We start from the raw sequence: 18,478 nt of genomic DNA, 5'->3' as shown, positions 1-18,478 counted from the left end.
CCGAGATGAGGAGTGATGTCTTTCCACGTGTGGGCTTGCTCTCACATGCGCAAACATGTGCAAACATGCACACCCACTGTCACGCACATAATTGTAGATGAGTATGCACCTATGCACACATGTGTACACACCCACATGCATGCCTCGCATGTTGCTCGTGCACACACATACACATACCTATACATGTGTATACACAGCTCACATGTGTGTATACACATTGCATATGCTCACACACACACATGCACGTGCATGCCTCCCATGCGTGCATGTGCATACACTAACGCCTTGCACATCACACATGCACATACACATGCATGCCTCTACATGTGTATGCATACTTTGCATGTCACATGTACACATGCAAAGGACACTTTGCACATCACAGATGCACACATTGGCATGTGCCCTCCACTCTGGGCATAGTTGTGTGTTGTGTCATGCCTGCAGGTAGACAAGGCACCTTTTCAGTGCAGCTGCATGTGCTCCAGAGAGTTGGGCCTTGTGAACTACGGGTCAGGCCCATGCGGGCCATGTGTGTCCTGCACATGGTTCAGATGTGTTCATTTGGGGATTTATTTTGTGTTTTAGCTCGTTTCTTTCCCTAGGATTCCTCTCATCTGGATTCTTTTACTTGGACTTGGGGCTCTGGGCTGGTCCCGTTTCCTCTGTCTTTGGCTCTACGTTCTACTCTTTCCTCGTGCTTTTCTACGAGTTCTCCGTTTCTGCTCCTGTGGCTTCATTTCTCGGCTCTCCCCTGTGTTCTCTGGAAGTCCCTTTTTGTAGCGCTCCGTTCTGGTTTCAGAACAACACATGCCGTCCTGGGGATGGCAACGAGGGCATGTTGTGTGGAGCCTCCTTGGAGGCCTGGTGCAGTGTGGCTCAGACGTGAGTGCGCCTGGTCGTCTGGAGCCTTGTCCTGCTGCTGTCGGCTGCATGGCCACGGGCACGTTCCCCCTGACCTGTGCCCAGGGTCCTCGTCTGCAGGGTGATGCTGTCTTCGCCACCTGCAGTCTGTGAGCATTAGCCTCTCTCCTTATGACCACGTTTTCATCTCTGGTGATGCTGTTTCCTCCACGCTGTGCCCCTGTGTGCCTCGGGCTCCGCCTGCCACCTCAGCCACCTTCAGCTGTGGCCTGAGCCTGCCAGGTGCTGGGGAGTGGGTGAGCACGCTGCTCCCAGCCGAGACCTGCACTCCTCCAGGGCAGCATGCACACCGCCAGCCTCCTCTCTCCCTGCTGACTGGGCATCTCCTCTCAGGAAGCATCAGGAAAGTGAAGGGAGGTCCAGTGGCGACTTGGGCAGGCATGTGGGATTGAGGCCTGAGGGACCCATGGAAAGGCAAACCGTTTTGACTTCATCAGGGATTGTCGAGAGTATGCACCGAGAATCCCTGGCACCCCCAAGTCCTTCTCAGGGGTACCTGAGGTCCTCTGTCGGCCAGCTCTCGCTGTATGGGGCTGGATTCCTTCATACGCTTCAGGTGAACTGCTGAGACCGCTTGTGCTGGCGGCAGGCATGGGAGCCCAGCGTTCCTGAGTGTAAGACTCTGCTGCTATTGGGGAAGATGTTATTTTTCATGAAGATATGCTGTTCACATTAATAGGTAATTGTCTGCTTTGGTTATCTAAACATGAGTTAATAAATCTATTTTTAAAACTTCATTTTACTTTGTAGTGTGGTAAATAGCGATAAAGTCCCCCTAAACCAGAGCTCTTTAGGGTCTTGGATACGTCCTAGCCATGGAAGGGTCCTGAGACAGGGATGTTGGGGCCCACAGTGTGGGCCCCACAGTCTTGCTCTTGCAGGCACACGGGGTCCCAGGAAGCCCACGCCGGCTTGGCAACTTGGGCCTGCCTCTCTGCCTCTGTGGCGCTCCCATGGCCTTCTTGCTTAGGGTTTTGTGCCGGGGAGTTGAGGGGAGGCGTGAGGTGTGGAGAACTCAGCCTGGGCTGGCCTGTGTGCCCCATGTGCCGTGCGGACGTTGTGAGGATGTGTCAGACCAGACAGAGGCCCTGACAAGCCTCTGTGCACACAGGCCCAGGTGTCCCTGCAGAGGCGTGCCAGCAGACACACCCAGATGCTGGAGACACTGTAGGTCACGGGCAGTGTTTAGGCTGGAGACACCCCACTACATCCTGGAGCCGCGGTTCACAGGAGGGGCAGACTGGGTGGTCATGATGCTGTCACCCGGGGATGTGTGGACGCCACAGGCCATCTGTTCTGAGTGCCTGCTGTTTGCCACCCCTGCTCTGAGTGTATCTGCTTCTTTTTGGCAACAGGCTAGGAGGGACTTCTCTTCATTGCCCTCATTTTACAGATGAGGTGATTTTACAGATGAGGTGACTGAGGCCCAGAGAAGCTGGTGGCCCAGCCCCACCGTCCAGGTAGCAGTGGTCAAGGCAGGCTCAGTGTCAGGCAGCCTGCTTCCAGCCCTCCTCCGTCCTGCGTGGCTTGTGAGGACCGAGCTGGGGGCTGAGACTATACACACGGCATGAGCCCCAGGGGTTCTCCACCGGGCACGTTGCTCGGCTCCTTTAGTGGGTGGGTGCTGACCCCCACGGGGGCCCAACAGTCTCAGAAGCCAGGAGGGGGGCGGGCTTGCTCAGAGGAGAGCAAGGGGAGCTGGGGCTCTGGTTGGCACTGCCATGGTCTTGAGAGGGTCGCTGTGGGGCACAGTTGTTCCTAATGTCCCCACACTAGGACTCTGGGGAAGAGGATGCTCGGAAGGGGCTCAGTGGGGCTGCTGCCCAGGGCTGGGAGGAGCCGGCTGGGCTGAGATCTGGGCTTGGGTTTGCCTGGAGTGAGGACCCAGCGGAGCCAGGCTGGCTGGTGGGCTGGGTGCACAGGGTCCCGTGCGTCCCCGAGTCTGCGTGCCAGCCCTTCTCTCCCTCTCCTGCCCTGGTTTTGTGTTTCCTCCAGCTCCGTGGGAAGGTGACCTTCCAAGAAGATGTCCTATGGATCCGTTGCTGGCAGCAGTGGCTTGGGGAGCCATGGCCCTTTCGGGGGACCCTCCAGACAAGGCTGTCAGCCCGTAGGTAATGAGTGTGTGGCAGTGTGGGCTGGGGAAGTGGGGGGTGGCAGGGGGTGGGTCTCTGCTGTGTCGTGTTGATGGCAGGCTCTGTCCCTTTGACCAACACTGCCTGTGACTAGGGCTGTGGGTGTCGGGCTGAGTCGGCACCAGGAGAGGGTGCCTGCCGGGAGTGGACCTGCACGTCTGCTGTCACCCCACACTGAGCTGGTGTGCAGCAGGTGCCCCAAGCGGGGCTGGGGGTGGTCAGGTGCTGGGTGAATGGCCCAGCAGGCACGTAGTCTGGTCTGGCCTTCCTAATGAGTGTTCAGCAGGTGTTACTTCTTGTAGTGTACAGAGGCCAAAACAGGTCCAGTGTGATGCCTGACTCCCCAGGGCCACGCAGCTGCTACAGGGCAGAGCGACACCCCCTCCAGATTTTTCTGAGCGCAGAGCCCCTGCCCTGTCCACAGAGCTGCATAAGCCCTCAGGCTGGCCCCGCGCCCAACCACGAGAGCCCTCCGTGGCCTCTGAGTGTGCTCTCCGCTGGCCTTGCCTGTCCCTGCTCCCCACCTCTGGCCTCAGCACCTGGGTCAGGACAGCCTCCATGAGCAGCTGTCTGGGAGGGGGAAGGGGATGGGATTTGGGGTCCCTGAGCCCTGTGTTTATCCCTGCAGACCCCGACTGCTACAGGCCCAGCCTTAGCCCTTCCGCTGGGGAGGAGCCCTGATGCCTGCGGCCTTTCTGAGGGTGCACCCTTTTCTTTCCTTATAGCTTCTCCCTGGCTCTCGTCTGGGGCTTGGTCCCCCAGGTGTGCCATGCAGGCTTAGCGAGGGGCTACTGCTGGCTCCGTGGCAGCCCCTTGAGGAGGCCAGCAGCATGTGCCCGGGCAATGGCCAGCCTCCTGTATCATCCATGCAGCAGAAGCATGAGGCCCTGTGGTCATCCCCGGTGCTGCCATGCACGGGGTCTCCCTCCTCACCACTGGGCGCATTGCCACCTCCTGACTCCCAGGGAGGCCCAGGCCTGGCTGCTGCGATACACTGATGCCTGGACCCGGGCGCCACCCCTAGGATGGTCCCATCATGTTCCTCCCTCGCTGCCCTTCCTTTCAGCTGGGCACCCTGATCTGGCACATCTGACCAAGGCCTGGCCTTCTCCCACGGCCGTGTCCCACGCCTTCCTTCTGGAGACACTTACCCAGGCAGCCTTGTCCGCATCTGGCATGGTAGAGGGGAAGGCAGGCACACCCTACATTCTGGGGCCCACCCTCTGTCAGGGGCCTACCTGGACTTAGGTGACTAAGGAAGGAAGCAGGTGGGTGCAGGGAGGAGGCCAGGCAGGAGGCCCTGGGGTCCTGGCGACAGGGTGACTGGTGTGGCAGGTGGGCAGGCTGGCCCGTGTGGCTGTGGTGATTTCAGCAGGGGACTGCGTGAACTGCGCAGTTGACGTTAAGCCCTCTGGGCTGTCCTGTAGACACTTGGCTGAGTGGGTGTGAGCATGCACATGATTAGCTGCAGGGTACAGGTTGGTGGCCCATATTCCAGGTGCCCTCCCCATCCTCCTGCCCAAGTGGCGTCCAAGGGCCTCTGCTCCTCTTCTTGGTGTGCTCCTGGCCTACACAGAGAAGCACCTTGCTGTGCACGCCAGGCTGGGCTGTGTGCAGTAGAGCCGACAGTTGCATTCCACTGTCTGCTGCTTTGTCGGCCTCACTCCTGAGGCCCTGATGTGGCTCAAAGCTGTCCTGTTCCTTGGTCCTGGTGTCGGAGTTCAGTTTCGTGCTTCGCCTGCGTGGGGTGCTGGGCGTTGCTTGCTGGTGGTGTGCCAACCATGCTTCTGCAGGCGCACGCCCTCTGTGCCCGGCCTGGCCAGCTCCACACCCCACGGGTGCCGCCTCCAAGCGTGTGGGGTGCTGTCCTCTGGTTCTAATGCGGTTGCCCTGCTCACTGATGGGCTCCATTGACTTGTGTTTACCCTACGCTTGGCCTCTCCCTGGGTCAACTCTGTTCACTTTTCTCCCAGGGTTGTCTTGTTCTCACTGATTTGCAAGGTTTTCTCACGTGCTTTGGAACTAAATCTGGTCGGATGTGCTGTGAGGTCTCCTTGCCCTTCGGGCGCCTGCTGACGAACAGAAGTTCCTCCGTGATACGCTTGTCATTATGACTCATGGTTTGCACTTTTCTGTTTACTGTGGTAAATTCTGTCCCAAGATGATAATGATGCTGTCTTTACTTTCCTCCAAAGCTTATAGGATTTGTTTTTATGGCTAAGCCTTTCCCTCCGCTGGAACTGAGTTTTGTTTACGGTGTGAGGTGGGGTGGGGAGGGGGCACCCTGCTGCCTTTCTCTCTGTTTGAGTAACAGGTTGTCTGCGGATTCCTCTCCTATGACCTGCAGCTCGGGCTCCATGGTAAAGGTTTCCATATAGGTCCCCTGAGTCAATTTTTCTGTTTCTGGGCAAAATCCCATCTTAATTTCTGTAACAGTTACTGTAATTTTTGATGTTTTTGAGGACAAGTTGCTCTACTTGTTTTTCTTCAGAAATGTCCTAGGTATTTTTGGCCCTTTGTTGTGGGTCACAAGTTTTAGAACCTCTGGTCATACTTGGAGTTTTGATGGGAAGTGCTTGGTACCCACTGTATTACTGTGTTGAGAGCTGGCATCTTTCTCATTCTCAGCCACCTAGTCCACTCATATGTATGTCCTATTTACTCATCTTTTAAAATAGCTTTCAATAAAGTTTTATAATTTGCTCCATAAAGATCTTCCATATCTTTTATTTAATTTGCTTTAGCAAAATAAAAACATTTTTTGCTGCCATCCTAAAAGGTACTGTTCTGAATGTTACACGTTCCCAACCTTTGTTGCGGCCGTTTGTACACACAGTTGGCTTTCTTAAGAAGCAAAGTCTAGAGATTTTAATTTTTCAATGTCTCCTCTTCCTGACTATGAAAAATGTCAGACACAGACAAGTAGACCCATTCTGGTGATGAGTGCACTGCACGCCTGCTCGTGCTCAGCTTCCCCTGGCACTGGAGGCTGGTGGAGCCTTGTAGTGCCATCGGACCCCCATAACTCCGGGTCATTTTGCACTAAATCCCAGGCAGTTGCACATGTCGTCTGTTAATATTCCAGCATGTGTCTTAAAAAAGAGAGTACATGTGTGATGCTCATCATACTTTCTGCATAACAAGAGTTCCCCTGGAACACACAGGGTGGCCATGGCACCCTGCCCATCAGCTGCCCGTGTGTCCCAGTGCCTTGCATGGCGGCCCACTGACGCCCTCTCATCTCTTCTCACCTCCAGGGTCTCCTCCACCTTTTCCATTTTGTCCCTTCAAGTTCATTTCCTGAAGAATTGTTTTTCCTGTCCAGTGTCACTGGCTTTGGTTCACTGCCTTTATGTCCGCCCATTTTGTTAAACTCTTACTACTTGTAATTGTTTGTCTGCAGAACCTGAAGTTAGCTTTCTGTTTAGACGGTACCGTTGGTATCATTTGGGATTAATGGTTTTTTTCCTCTTTTCCAATGCTCTCACCTTCCCCTTCCCTTCCCTGCTCTCCTGAGCCGACCAGAGCCTCTGCACAGTTTGGGTGGAAATGGTGCCTGTGTTGTGTGTGAGTTTTTGGAAGCCTAGGGCTTGTGTTCCTAAATGTGTCCAGGATTTTGCTGACGAGTTCTCTGGGCCTGGGGTTTTCTTGGAGAGTGTTTTGTGACTACTGGTTAATTTCTCCAGTTGCAAAAACTATCCATGCTCTCTATTTCTTCTTGGGTTAGTTTTGTTAAATTGTATTTTCCTGGATATGTATCTGTTCCATCTAAATGTTCAAATTTATTGACGTGAAATCATACAGAGTAGGAGCCCCTTGTCAGCGTAACACTGGGGCAGCCACAGTGTGCGGGTAAGGGCGGCCCCTGGAGCAGCCCCGCTGGCTCCTTCCCCACCTACTCAGCGCGGGGAGCTATGCCAGCCGCCTGGGACCCAGTGGAGGGTATGGGACCCCGCTGGTCATGGTGAAGAGGGAATGAGTGAACTGTGCTCACCTCCAGGGTTTCATGAGCTCATGGTGTCTGAATTGCATTTCTTCCTAATAGTGTTTTATTATACCTTCCCTGTTTCCTTCTTATAATTAATATTGACAGACTTAGCAGTTTTCTAAGACTCCCAAAGAACTGACTTTTGACTTTCTTGATCCCATTATATGCTTGTTTTCATTTGATTGATTTCTGCTCATAATTTTATTTTCTTCTTTTCTTTGTTTTGTTTTTCTGACTCCTCAGTTGGATATTTACCTCATTCATGTCCAGTTTTTTGCATCTAAGATTATAAATGTCCAAATAATTACTGCTTTGGCTGAATATCATACATTAAAAAATATATAGTATTTTTTATTGATGTTTAGTTTAAACAATTTATTTTCGTTATGACCCAGGATTTATTTGGGATTATAGCTCCTCATTTCCAAACATCTAGTTGCCTTTAAAAATGGTTTCCATGTAATTGTGCCATCAGAAGACAGTATGCATCATCCTGATTTGCTGACACTCGATGACACAGGGCCGCCTCTGGGGTGCTGTGTGGTCCTGGCTTCTCAGCCTCCTCTTGGGGGTGATCTGGGGAGGCTCCCTGGAGGCAGGGGCAGGGCCTCTTGGGCAGGGTGCCGGGCAGGCAGACCCGACTTCAGGAATGGCTGCTGTGAGGTACCAAGCCACCCCATAGGTTATGAGGAGTGTAGGGTTCTCCCCTCTTGGTAAAATCCTGTCACAAAGGCGGCAAAACCCAGCTGGCAGATTATTAACATGTAGAGAGCTCACGTGTTAGGAAGAAATCCCCAGGTCTGCGTACAGATGGGCCTGCTCTGTGGTGAGAAGACACTTGGATGGCTCACAGCCTGTGGGATGCGTTCGGTCTCACTGCCATCCAGAGATGCATGTGAAGTAATTGCCCACTGCTGCCAGGCTACACCCTCCTGCCCCCCAAACCCACACCCCCATGTGGCCCAGCCATGTTCTTCTAGATTGTCAGGAAAAGGGCAGAGGTGGGCAGAACTGGCGGCTGCAGTGTGGTTTAGGTGAAAATGCAGAATGGTCGTCGCTCCCAAGCCTGGGACCCAGCGGAGGGAGTTCTGTCCGTGATGGATGAGATGCAGTCGTCAGGGTCGCCCGAATGCGGGACGCCTCCGTCCACGGGGATATGTGATGGCGGATGTGGTGAATGAAATATCAGCGCCTGCCCACAGTCTCTGGTGTGCAGACCCTCACTGTACCTGCTAACAGCATTTACCTCTGCGTGCTGCAGCTGCACGTGATCTTTATTGTTTTCTTATAATTGTCTGCATTTGAATTTTTTCCTGTAACTGTGTGTATTATTGTAATAATCAGAAACAAGCAATTGTTGTCCCCACCCCCCACCCAAAGTTCAGGGTCATGTGATTCAGGAGGCTGACCAGCCTGGCCTCCCTACAGGTGTCTGAGGACTGTGTGGGGTAACCCGGGGAGGTGGGCAGGGCCTGGACTGCTCGTGCCAGATGCCAGCGCAGCGAGGCCATTGGGCAGCAACACAGGCTGCTGGCCAGGCCTGCAGGGGTGGCTCTGGGAGCCTGAGCGGGTGGTAAGCACTGCCCCTGGGTATGCGGACAGCTGTGTCTCCTCTTTGTACACCGTTGTCTGGGCAACAGCTGGGACTGGGGTTTCCGGGCCCAGGGAGCATCTGCCCACAGGGGCACCTGGCACAGCGTCTGGGGAGGAGACCCTTCCTGCAGGCTCCCCACCAAGGCCTTCAGGAAGAGGGAAAATGACCGATCTGCCCTCTTGGGAGATGGATCCTGTCCCAGAGGCTCACAGCCAGACCCTCAGACCCGCGGATGCCTGGACCTGGGCCTTGGCTTCAGCCCCATCCCAGGCCCTCTCTCATGTGCTGTGACTGCCTGGGGTTGCATCTGCCTGCCCAGACCCCACGGAGAGTTCTCTTATTCTGACTTGGAAAACCACTTTACAAGCAGTTCTCTGTGGCTTGGAAACCTCCTGCCGCTCTGTCCACCCTTCTCCATCCCTCCCCCAGCCTGGAGCCGGAAGAAAGAGTGTGCTTTGGGTGGTATGCTTGGAGGCAGGAGGATGGACAAGATGGCCTTTTGAGACCTCTACCTCCCCCAGGGGGTGACCAGGTGGGAGAACTCAGGCAGTCAGGGAGGACTTCCTGGAGGAGGTGGGCTTGAGTGGAGTGTCTCAGCGTGGATGTTTGGAGGGCCCAGGGTGTGTGCTGTCCTGCATGGGGGCTGCTCTGCGGGCAGGCTGGGTGTAACTGTGACTGTCGCTTGCTGTCTGTAGACTGTGCTAAATGTTGGACTGAGTATGGAATCCGCCACTTCCCCTGCCTGCCCATCGCCAGAGAGCAGCCCTCAGGACCCCGGTGTGGGCCAGGATGGGGAAGGTGACCTGGGCCCGGCGGGCACGCCCAGAGGCTTGAGGGCCAGGAGGCGAGGTACTTCCGCTTGGGTGCTGGATCTGGGGGGTCCCAGGGAAGGTCGCACCCAGGTGCAGGAGCAAAGTGCAGAGGCCGGAGGGCAGGGGTGGGGAGCGCCTGAGCAGCGTGGCGCTGAGGGGCTGGGGCAGGGGCTCAGCTGGTCTGCAGCCTCCCCACTTTGGCCTTTCCCTCTTCCTGGGATGGATGGTGGGGTGGGGAGCTGGGCCAGGGCAGGTGGTGCCTGGGGCTATGGGGGCCCATGGGCTCCAGGGACAAAGCCTGCCCGAGGGCCTGAGTGAAGGCGGTGTGTCCCGTGGCGGGACCAGCTCACAGCCTGGCTTCTCCTTGCAGGGAGGGCTGGGCGGGGGCAGCCTGTGGTGTGTGCCCCTGGGGCCTCTGCAGAGGTGGGCCTCTGGGATGTAGGGACCTGGAGAGATGTAGTAATGCTGCTGCTCTCTGAGTGGCCCTGCGAGGCTCAGAGGTCCTTCTGCCCTCAGGAACTCAGTGTTGGGGCTCTGTCCCTGCCTGGGAACCTGAAGCAGGTGGGGAGCCACCGTCTCTGCCCTTTTGGATAGTCCCCTGTCCCTAGGAGACACAGGCTGGCTGGTGATGAAGCTCCCAGATCAACATGGGCCTGGAGACCTTGGCACTACTGGCTGGCCCTGCCCAGGGACCCTATTTGCTGAGTGGAAGGCTGTGGGGCCCAGAGGGCCACCGTCCACCACCCTCCTGCCTCCCGGCCTGCCTCCAGCTCGCTGCTCAGGGGTCACCAGGGCTGGGGCTCTCTCAGCTGGGCAGGAGGGCTGGTGTGAGCCAGGGCAGCAGGGCCCGTCAGTGGTGAAGGCTGTTCCCAGGCAGGGGATGTCCTAGGAGTGGCCTGGCCCTGGCCCCAGCCAGAGTGCCTTCCCCCTGAGGACAGGATGGCCACCTGTCTCACTCCTTTGCCCCTAACAAGGGCTGCGGGCAGGAGGTGGGGCCAGAAGCGACCCTTTTTGGAGATGGCGGTGTGGCCTGGAGGTGCAGTGCCTTGCTGGATGGCGCCCCCCCAGGTAGCACAGTGGAGCCAGGACTCCAACCCGGCCTCTGGACGCCTGGCAGGGAGGGGGCGGTGACCCGGAGCAGCCCCCTGAAGTGGAAGCCAGAGAAGAGGCATCCCGGGAGCGGCGCTGCAGCTGCTGTCCCCACTGGCCCTGGGCCTTTAACACCCGCCTTCTGGTGCCTTTCCAGGGCCAGGGGCTGCCCCCGAAGGAGGTGGGACTCCGGAGCCCACCTTGCCAACCGCGACCAGCCCAAGAAGGGATTTGGCTGCTGGGATCTGGGGCCGGGTGGCGGGGTGCAGTGCCACCCGGGCCAAGAAGAGGAAGCCCAACTTCTGCCCACAGGAGATGGAGCTGCTGGTGAGCAAGGTCAGCAAGCACCACCAGCTTCTGTTTGGCCCGGGGCTGCTGAAGGCAGAGCCCACCCGCAGGTACCGTGTGTGGAGCCGCATCCTGCAGGCCGTGAACTTGCTGGGCTACTGCCATCGTGACCTCGTGGACCTGAAGCACAAGTGGCGGGACCTGCGTGCCGCTGTGCGGCGCAAGCTGGGCGACCTCCACAGGCTGGCCCGTGGTCCGGGCTCTGGCAAGCCCCAGGCCCTGGCCCTCACACCCATTCTCCTGCCAGGCCTCGTCCTCCAAGGGCCTCGGCCAGGAGCCCCTCAGAGGTGAGTGTCTTGCCCCAGGTCGCCCTGGTGGCAAGAGGGCAGGGACCCCTGGGCCTGTGGGGTGCCCCCTTTAGGAGGCCTCTGCTCCCTCCCCAGGGCCTGACACTGTGATGGCTGATCTGCTGTGCCAGCACAAGCACTCGCCCTGTGCTGTGCCCTGTGCCTCCTGCATCGCCTCGGCCCCCTGGGGTGGGGACCTGGCACACTGCAGAGGGGACAGGCAGCTTTCCTTCGGGAGCATTTGCTTCCCACTTTTGGACCATGAGCTATAGTAAGAAATACATTTTCCGGGGCTCCCCGGGGCACGCACAACTGAAACAGCTCTTCCCCTGCATCGTCCGTGCGAGCTGACTCCCCTGTCCCGTCCATCACAGGAAGGGTCCTGCTGACTTTCTGAGCTGGTTCTATGATCCAGTGGCACAGCCATGGCAGGGGATGCCCGGCTGTATTGCTGGAGTCTCAACACTGGCTGGGCTTCTCTGAGTGGCAGCATGGGTGGATGGAGGCCTCAGGGGGCAGCCCGTGGTGTGGCACCTCCCTGGCTGGGCTGTTTTCTGGGGAGTGTCGTTCTGAGGGGCTTGAGTTCCCCAAGAAGGCCCCAGTCAGACAGCAGCTCAGAGAGGTCAGCGGAGGTCAGGGTGAGCAGGACATCTGGGGGCTTGGAGTGCAGTGGGCCCCAGACAGGTGTGTGCTGCAGACACGTGTGCCCCCATGGTAGCAGGACCATGGGCCACCCATGTGAGGCCATTACAGCAGCAGCTGCAGGAGTGGGGTGCCGTCCCCATGCTGGACCCCTGCTGCATGTGTGTCAGGCCTCTCTTCCATCATGGAAGCTGCCAGAAGGCCGCACCTCATGGGACTGGCCTGCGCGGGGGCTGCGGCAGGTGCCCACTCCTCCCCTCAAGATACCAGCCAGCGTTGCTCTTGTGCTGAGCGGTGTGTGCAAAGTGCTGGCAGTGCTGGGCATGTGTCCCTGACGGAGGGCAGGCCTGGCAGGGTGTCTGGGGTGCATGGTGTGACCTCCCTTCACAGTGTCCTAGAGAAGGGGTAGGAGTGCAGCCCCAGACCAGGCAGGCTGCCCTTGGGCAGGAGGTTGTTCAGGGCTGGCTGTTCCCCTTGTGTCCCTGCCGGGACAGCCTCTCTTCTGGGATGCTGGGACTGGGCTCCCCTCCCACAGCCCTTGTGCAGGAGGTAGAAGCCCACGTTGAGCCCAGGGCCCCCCCTTTTTGTATGTGAGACAAGGACAGGTACCCAGTGGGGCAGGCAGTGTGGTGAGGAGGTGGGAGTGATGCTGAGGGCTGCTGCCTGGGCCCAGGGCCCCTGGACCTCTGCTTCCTTGTGGAGCAGCCCTCGAGCCTCCTCACAGGCTGGGGGCTGAGTGTGTGGCGGCCCTGTCGGGCCTATGGGAGGGCTGGGTGCCAGCAGATGTGGCAACACCAGGGGGCGCCATTTGGCCAGGGGGCTGACGCACTTCTCTCTGCCTTCTGTCCAGCCTCACGTCCCAGGCCTCTGGGCCCCTGGGCCTCTGTCCTGAACTAGGGCCCAGGGACACACCAGTAGGCTCAGGCCCCCAGGCCAAGGAGCTGATGCCCCGCTGCTCTGCCCAGCCTGCAGCTCATCCACTGCTGGCTCTTCCTGAGTCCCACCCATGCCCTCCATGACTGGCCTGTTCTGTTCACCAATGGGAATGCCTCTGCCCCTGCCTTCTCAGGGGACGGGTGTCTCGACTGTTCCCGTAGACACCCCGGACGGGCGTGGGGTACAGGGGGTCACTGCCCTCAGTGTTCTGTGTCAGTTGAGCCCTCCTCCGTGCAGGGCCCTGTGCCTGGGAGCAGCAGAGTGCTGGGGATGCCAACCGCAGGGCAGGCGTGGGTTACTGCGGAATCTGAGTGCTCAGAGTTAGACAGGAAAGGGAGCAGGGAGGCATGTGACCCTCCCAGGGGGCATTAGCCTGGGGCACCTGGGCACTTCTAATTCCTTCCCTAGTTTTTGAAACAGGGACAGAAAATAAAGAATGTGAAAAAACAGAAGCCATACCATGTTTGACCAGCAGCCAGAACAGGCTCTGTGTCCTTTCTCTGCTGCCAGCCCTACACTGTGGTGATGTCGGTGACAGGCCGTGGTCTGGGCACCACTGCTCATGTCTTAGTGGCATCTGGTGTCTGGAAAGTGCATGCCCTGCCTGGGCCGGGGTCATGGAGTTCTGGGGTCCCTAAGGCTGAGGGTCTTCTGCTCTGAAGTGGGGTGTGGGGGCCACAGGGCCTCTGTGGTCATGGGACTCTGCAGTGCCATGCCTTCAGTGCCCTGCAGGCCTCTGCTTCCCGTATTGGCTCCTGTGATCTTCCCAAACGGACAGGAAGGTCTGCTGGCCTCCCTCCTTGAGTCAGGAGCACTGCCCCTGCAGCCCGGCCTGGGGCCTCCCACCCCGCCACACACAGCTGTCTGCCTCCCGGGCTGTGCTGCACCCTGGCCTGGCAGCTGACCCCGGCCTGTCATGCGTGCCTGCCCTGCCAGCCTCCTGCCCTGCCCTCTGGCTGGGAACTTTGCAGCAGTCCCCCCCAGGGGGCCTGGTTCCCTGGGCCCTGTCCACCAGCCGCTCCTCCCGGGCTGGGTGGGGTCAGCCTTCACAGCTTTAGAGGGCCCACCCTCTTCCACCGGGCCTGCAAAGGTTAGCCCTCCCTTGCATGGTGACCTGTCATGGACTCCCGTTTCTGTGGCTTCTGGAGCACGTGGGGGGTTGGTAGTGTGGCCCAGGTGTGGCTTCTGGCGGCCTTCCTGTCTGCTGCTGCTCACTGGGGACACCCTGCGGCCTGGCCGGCCTTGGATCTGGTCACAGCTATTCTCCCCAGAGCACTTTGCAGGCCTGCTGTTCAGGGTGGGAGAAATGCTTGGTCAGGAGAAGTAGGGAGTTCGGCTTGGGCGCCCGCACCTCATCTGTGGTAGATGTTGCCAGTCGCAGCGCCATCAGCTCCTAAATCACGAAGCAGCCTTGGTGGCCACCCTGCTGTGGGCACTTTCCCGGCCAGGGGCCTGTCCCCCTCCCAGTTTTCCCAGCTGCAGGCTGCTGGCCATGCCCTCCTTCCCCTGGCCGGCCTGCGCCTGTCCCTGTGCAGCACGCCCTCCCCCTGAGATGCGGCCGGACAGTCTCTCCTTGCTCCCAGCCCTGTCCTGGTCCCTCCCTCCTCCCCTGCACACAGCATGGGCCCAGGTCTTGGCCCTGCCTTTGGGCCAAGCTCCACTCTGCCTCCAGCATCTCCTCTTGTCCTGTCTGCTGGGTGCCCTGAGCTTCCTGCTGCTCAAGAAGGATGCCAGTCCCCGGTGCCATAGTGCCACTCTGCTTCTGAATGAATGAGTGAGTCCTGGATGTTCGCTCTGGTCAGTGCAGGCTTGGGTGTGGTGAACCTTTCACAGCCACACGCCCGGGTTTCTCCTTTGAGGCCCACCAGTTGTGGCTCTCAGAACTTGGAGTGTATGACGTTTAGAATGGGGGTGTCTCCTGGGGGGTTAGCCCCATACCTCTGTACTCAGCCAGACTGACTCGGGGTCCACCGGGGGGAGGGGCCAGGCCCCAGTGGATTCCATATATTCCAGCAGCCACTCCCTGGGCCCAAGGTGGGAAGTCCAGGGTTTGCTGTGGGGCTGGCCTGTGAAGTGGGATCACAGGGTCCTCCAGGGCTCTGTCCTGCCCTCCACGGCTGGACTTTAGGGTGTACTCAGACCTGCCTCTTGTGGGAATCACTACGTGGGGCTTGCACACTGCTGTGTCAGTCTGCACCCGGGGAGCTCTGGGCCCCGAGGGTGTGGGAGCTGCCAGGTGAACCCCCACAGCCTGGGAGGAGTGGCCAGGCGGCAGCCCCAGGTCCTTCCGCCTCAGGAGCCAAGCGGGCCCCCCTTCCCTGGCTTGTCTGGCATCTGGGTACTGTGTTGTCACATGGCCTCCACCTGCGTGGGACCCAGCCCTTAGCCCAGCCCCAGGTGGGAGGTGGGGGGCGTCGATCGGTTCCCAAGGCCCTCGGGGCCTGGACAGCCGTGTAGGGTGCTCCCTGAGGCCGGCGTGGAGCACAGCCCTGCCGTGTGCCAGGGGCCGATGTGCATTAGGAGGCTTAATTTCTCTCCTGTGCAGCGGGCAGATAAGGCCGGCTGCTGTAAGGTGGAGATGTGGAGCAGTCGCTTTTTTGGGTCTTCCCATTATCTCAGCTCACAATAGAAGCAGAGGGTGGGGGTGGGTCGCCAGGGAGAAGCCCCAGAGGCTCTGCCGGGTGTTTGATGTTTGATTATCTTACTGAGTGCCTGTGAAGTGGTTCAGGTGGTGTGAAGAACCTCTGAGGGGGCCTTTGCTCCCCTTAGGAGTGTGGGAGGTGGAGAATGGGGCTCCCCTCCCAGCACTCCTTCAGGGCTGTTTCTGGAATAGCCTGGTGCAGAGAGGGAGGGTGGGCGGCCCTGCCCAGAAGGCCTGCCAGGAGGGGGTGTGGCTTTAGTGCAGTGAATCTGTGCACAGTACACTGTGCCCACGGAAGGGTGCCGGTCAGCGAGATGCACCTAGGATGCGCGCCGCGCCACAGAACCGCCCTGCCATCAAGTGTGGTGTAGGGCATCCACAGCTGCTCCTGTGCCCCTTCACCTGCCCAGGACCACCCCTAATGTGCCTTGTGCCACTCTGGGCTGGGTCTCTCTTTCTGGACTCTCCCAAACATGGGTGCTTGCCGTCAGCTCTCTTCCTGGGGAGACTTCCTTCACCATCCCCAATGCACCTGAGGACTGGCTGTGTTTGCTGGTGTCTGAGGCGTGCCCCGTCTTGCTGCTCAGGAGTGGGTGCACGGTAGCTCGTGCCTCTGCCTGTGGCAGGCGGTTTCATGGCTGCCAGCTTTTGGCTGAGTAAGAGCGATGCAAACATTTGTGTAAAATCTTTCTATCGACAAACATTGTCACTTTTTGGGTGTGTTAGGAAGGAAGGAACTTGGCTCGGTATGGCAGGGAAGTCAGATACAATGAGATGAGAAACCAAAGTCAAGAAAGCAAAGTAAGTTTAATGCACTCTGCACAGAGTAACAGATTGGGGCTGCCCAAGGTGAGACAGGCCCTGGTGCTCATTCTGAGGCTTCTTTTATGTGGTTTTGGCAGGGCAGAGAGGTCCTTGATTGACAGCTCTCAGCTCTCTAGGCTTGTTCTGACTGGTGAAATGGGGACGGGGGCTGTGCTGTGCCTGTGCCTCTGATGTTTCTTATCTGGGGGACCCTGGACATTTCCCAAGTCACTCTTGGCCCCTGTGGCTTCATCTGATTAACTCTCTAAGTCATTTCTGGCTCTCTGGCTCTATCTGATCCACTCCCTGAGTCATTTTTGGGGGCCTTCTCTCCTTTTCATCCCTCTCATTTCTGTCTTTCTGCCTAACAGCAGGATTGGATAAACACCTAAGAGTCAAATGCTGGTCATGTGTGAAGTGTAAGCCTGGCTTTTTAAGAAGCTGCCAAACTGTTTTCCAAAGTTGCAACCATTTTCAGTCCCTGTGTGGTATACAGAATCACCTGTTCTGCAGCGTTGTCAACATTTGGTGCTGGCATCACTTGGAGATTAGCCATTCTGGGGAGGGGGTGCAATGGGACTGCGTCGCGTTTGCCTGACCTTGAGAGCTTGCCGTGTGCCCACTGGCATTTGCACGTCTTTGCTGGTGTGTCAACACCCGCCGCCCGTTCCCTAGGGGCTGTGGCCTTTCTGCTCCTTCTGGGCTCTGGACTTGGGCCCGTCAGGTCTCTGTACTGCGAGCCACTCTCCTCTGGCGGCTCTGGCTTGTCTTCTGTTTTCTCAACTGTGTCTTTTTTGAAGGTCAGAAGTTTCATATTTTGATGCTATGCAGGTTTCTTTTATGGATTTTGCTCTTTGTGTCCTTCTGAAAAAGTCTCCCTGCTCCAAGGCCCGAATGTTGTTTTTGTTTTTTAAAGCTTTATGGTTTTAGTTTTTACGTTTCAGTCTACGATCTGATCCGTGCTGAGTTAATCGTGGAGTTAGGTTACATTCACACCAAGGGTCAGCGAACAGCTCATCAGTCAGTGCCGTCAGGTGTAAAGACAGTCCTGTCCCCAGCGAGTTACCTGCGTGCTCCGTCTGAGGCCATGTGGCTGTCCCCAGGGGGTGCTGACCTTTTCCGCCCGGTGCAGTACCACATCGGCTTGACAGTGATGACCGTAAAGTAAGTCTTACTGAGGGGGGAATTTTCTCCTCCTCTGCTTTCTGAGAGACTGTGTAGAATTGGTATTATTTTTCCCTCAAGTATTTGGCAGAATTCACCAAGGAAGCCATCTGAGCCAGTGTTGCCATCATGGAGATTCGAAATCACAGCCTCTTTAATGTTGCAACACTTCTTCTCTGGTTCTTGAGTGAAGTTTAATCATTTGGGTTTTTCAAGGAACTTCTTCATTTCCTCTAAGTTATCAAATTTATTGGCATGAAGTCGTTCATGAAAATCTTTTGGTGTCATTTGAGTGCCTGTGTGATTGACGAGCACTCTTGTGTTAGTGCTAATTGGTGTCAGCTCTGGTTTGTTCTTGACCGGTCTGACTGTAAGTCTATCTTAATTGATTGCTTCAAAGAACCAGATTTTGATTTCATTAATTTTCTCTATCCAAAATCAGTTTAATTGATTTCTGCTTATCTTTATGACTTTCTTCCTTTACCTTACTTTGGGGTTAATTTACTTTCGTGGGGCCATTGACATTGAGACTTGAGACCTTCTGAATACACGTGTTTATTGCTATAAAATTTCTTCTGTATCACTAACTTCCATAAATTTGCATATATTCTGTTTTCATTTCATTCAGTTAAAAATATTTAAAAATTTCCTTTGTGATTTCTTCTTTTACTAATGGTTATTTTGAAGTGTGTTGTTTAATTTTCAAGTAATTTTCTATGTTTCCAGCTATCTTTCTGTTACTGACTTTGAGCTTAATTTTGTCGTGGTCAGAGAAAATTTTTGTCTGATTTCAACTCTTATAAGTACATGGAGACTTGCCTCATGGTCTGAAATGCAGTGTATCCGGGTGCGTGCCCACCTGCCTTTGGCCAGAGTGCGTCTGTGTTGTGCTGGGTGGTGTGTCCTGTGAATGCCGTCCAGGTCAGGTTGGTGTCGTTGCAGCCTTGCTATCCGCACCGATTCCTGTCTGCTCATCCTGTTAACACGGGGAGGGCTGACGTCTCTGGTGTGCCGTGACCTTGTCCGCCCCCCTTTCAGTTCTGTCAGCTTCTGCTCTGTGTATCTCCCAGGGGCAGCGTCAGGGCCTGCATGCCCAGCCTTGCTGTGCCTTCCTCAG

General features: G+C 56.9%; 1 protein-coding gene across 1 annotated transcript in view; it reads left to right on the top strand.

Moving 5' to 3' along the window:
* The first annotated feature begins 382 nt into the window (after positions 1 to 382).
* Positions 383 to 18,478, top strand: part of TSNARE1 (t-SNARE domain containing 1) — a 75,985-nt gene continuing 57,889 nt past the window's right edge. The window contains 6 exon segments of the mRNA XM_057497673.1: positions 383 to 1,603; positions 2,920 to 3,035; positions 9,334 to 9,380; positions 9,382 to 9,487; positions 10,697 to 11,120; positions 11,122 to 11,174. Coding sequence (XP_057353656.1) covers positions 2,948 to 3,035; positions 9,334 to 9,380; positions 9,382 to 9,487; positions 10,697 to 11,120; positions 11,122 to 11,174 — 718 coding nt within the window. The 5' untranslated portion in view covers positions 383 to 1,603; positions 2,920 to 2,947.

This window comes from Manis pentadactyla, chromosome 3 (genome assembly GCF_030020395.1).
Source record: "Manis pentadactyla isolate mManPen7 chromosome 3, mManPen7.hap1, whole genome shotgun sequence".
NCBI lineage: Eukaryota > Metazoa > Chordata > Mammalia > Pholidota > Manidae > Manis > Manis pentadactyla.
Note: the sequence above shows the minus strand (reverse complement) of the source record. Positions and strands in the feature narration are given on the sequence as shown.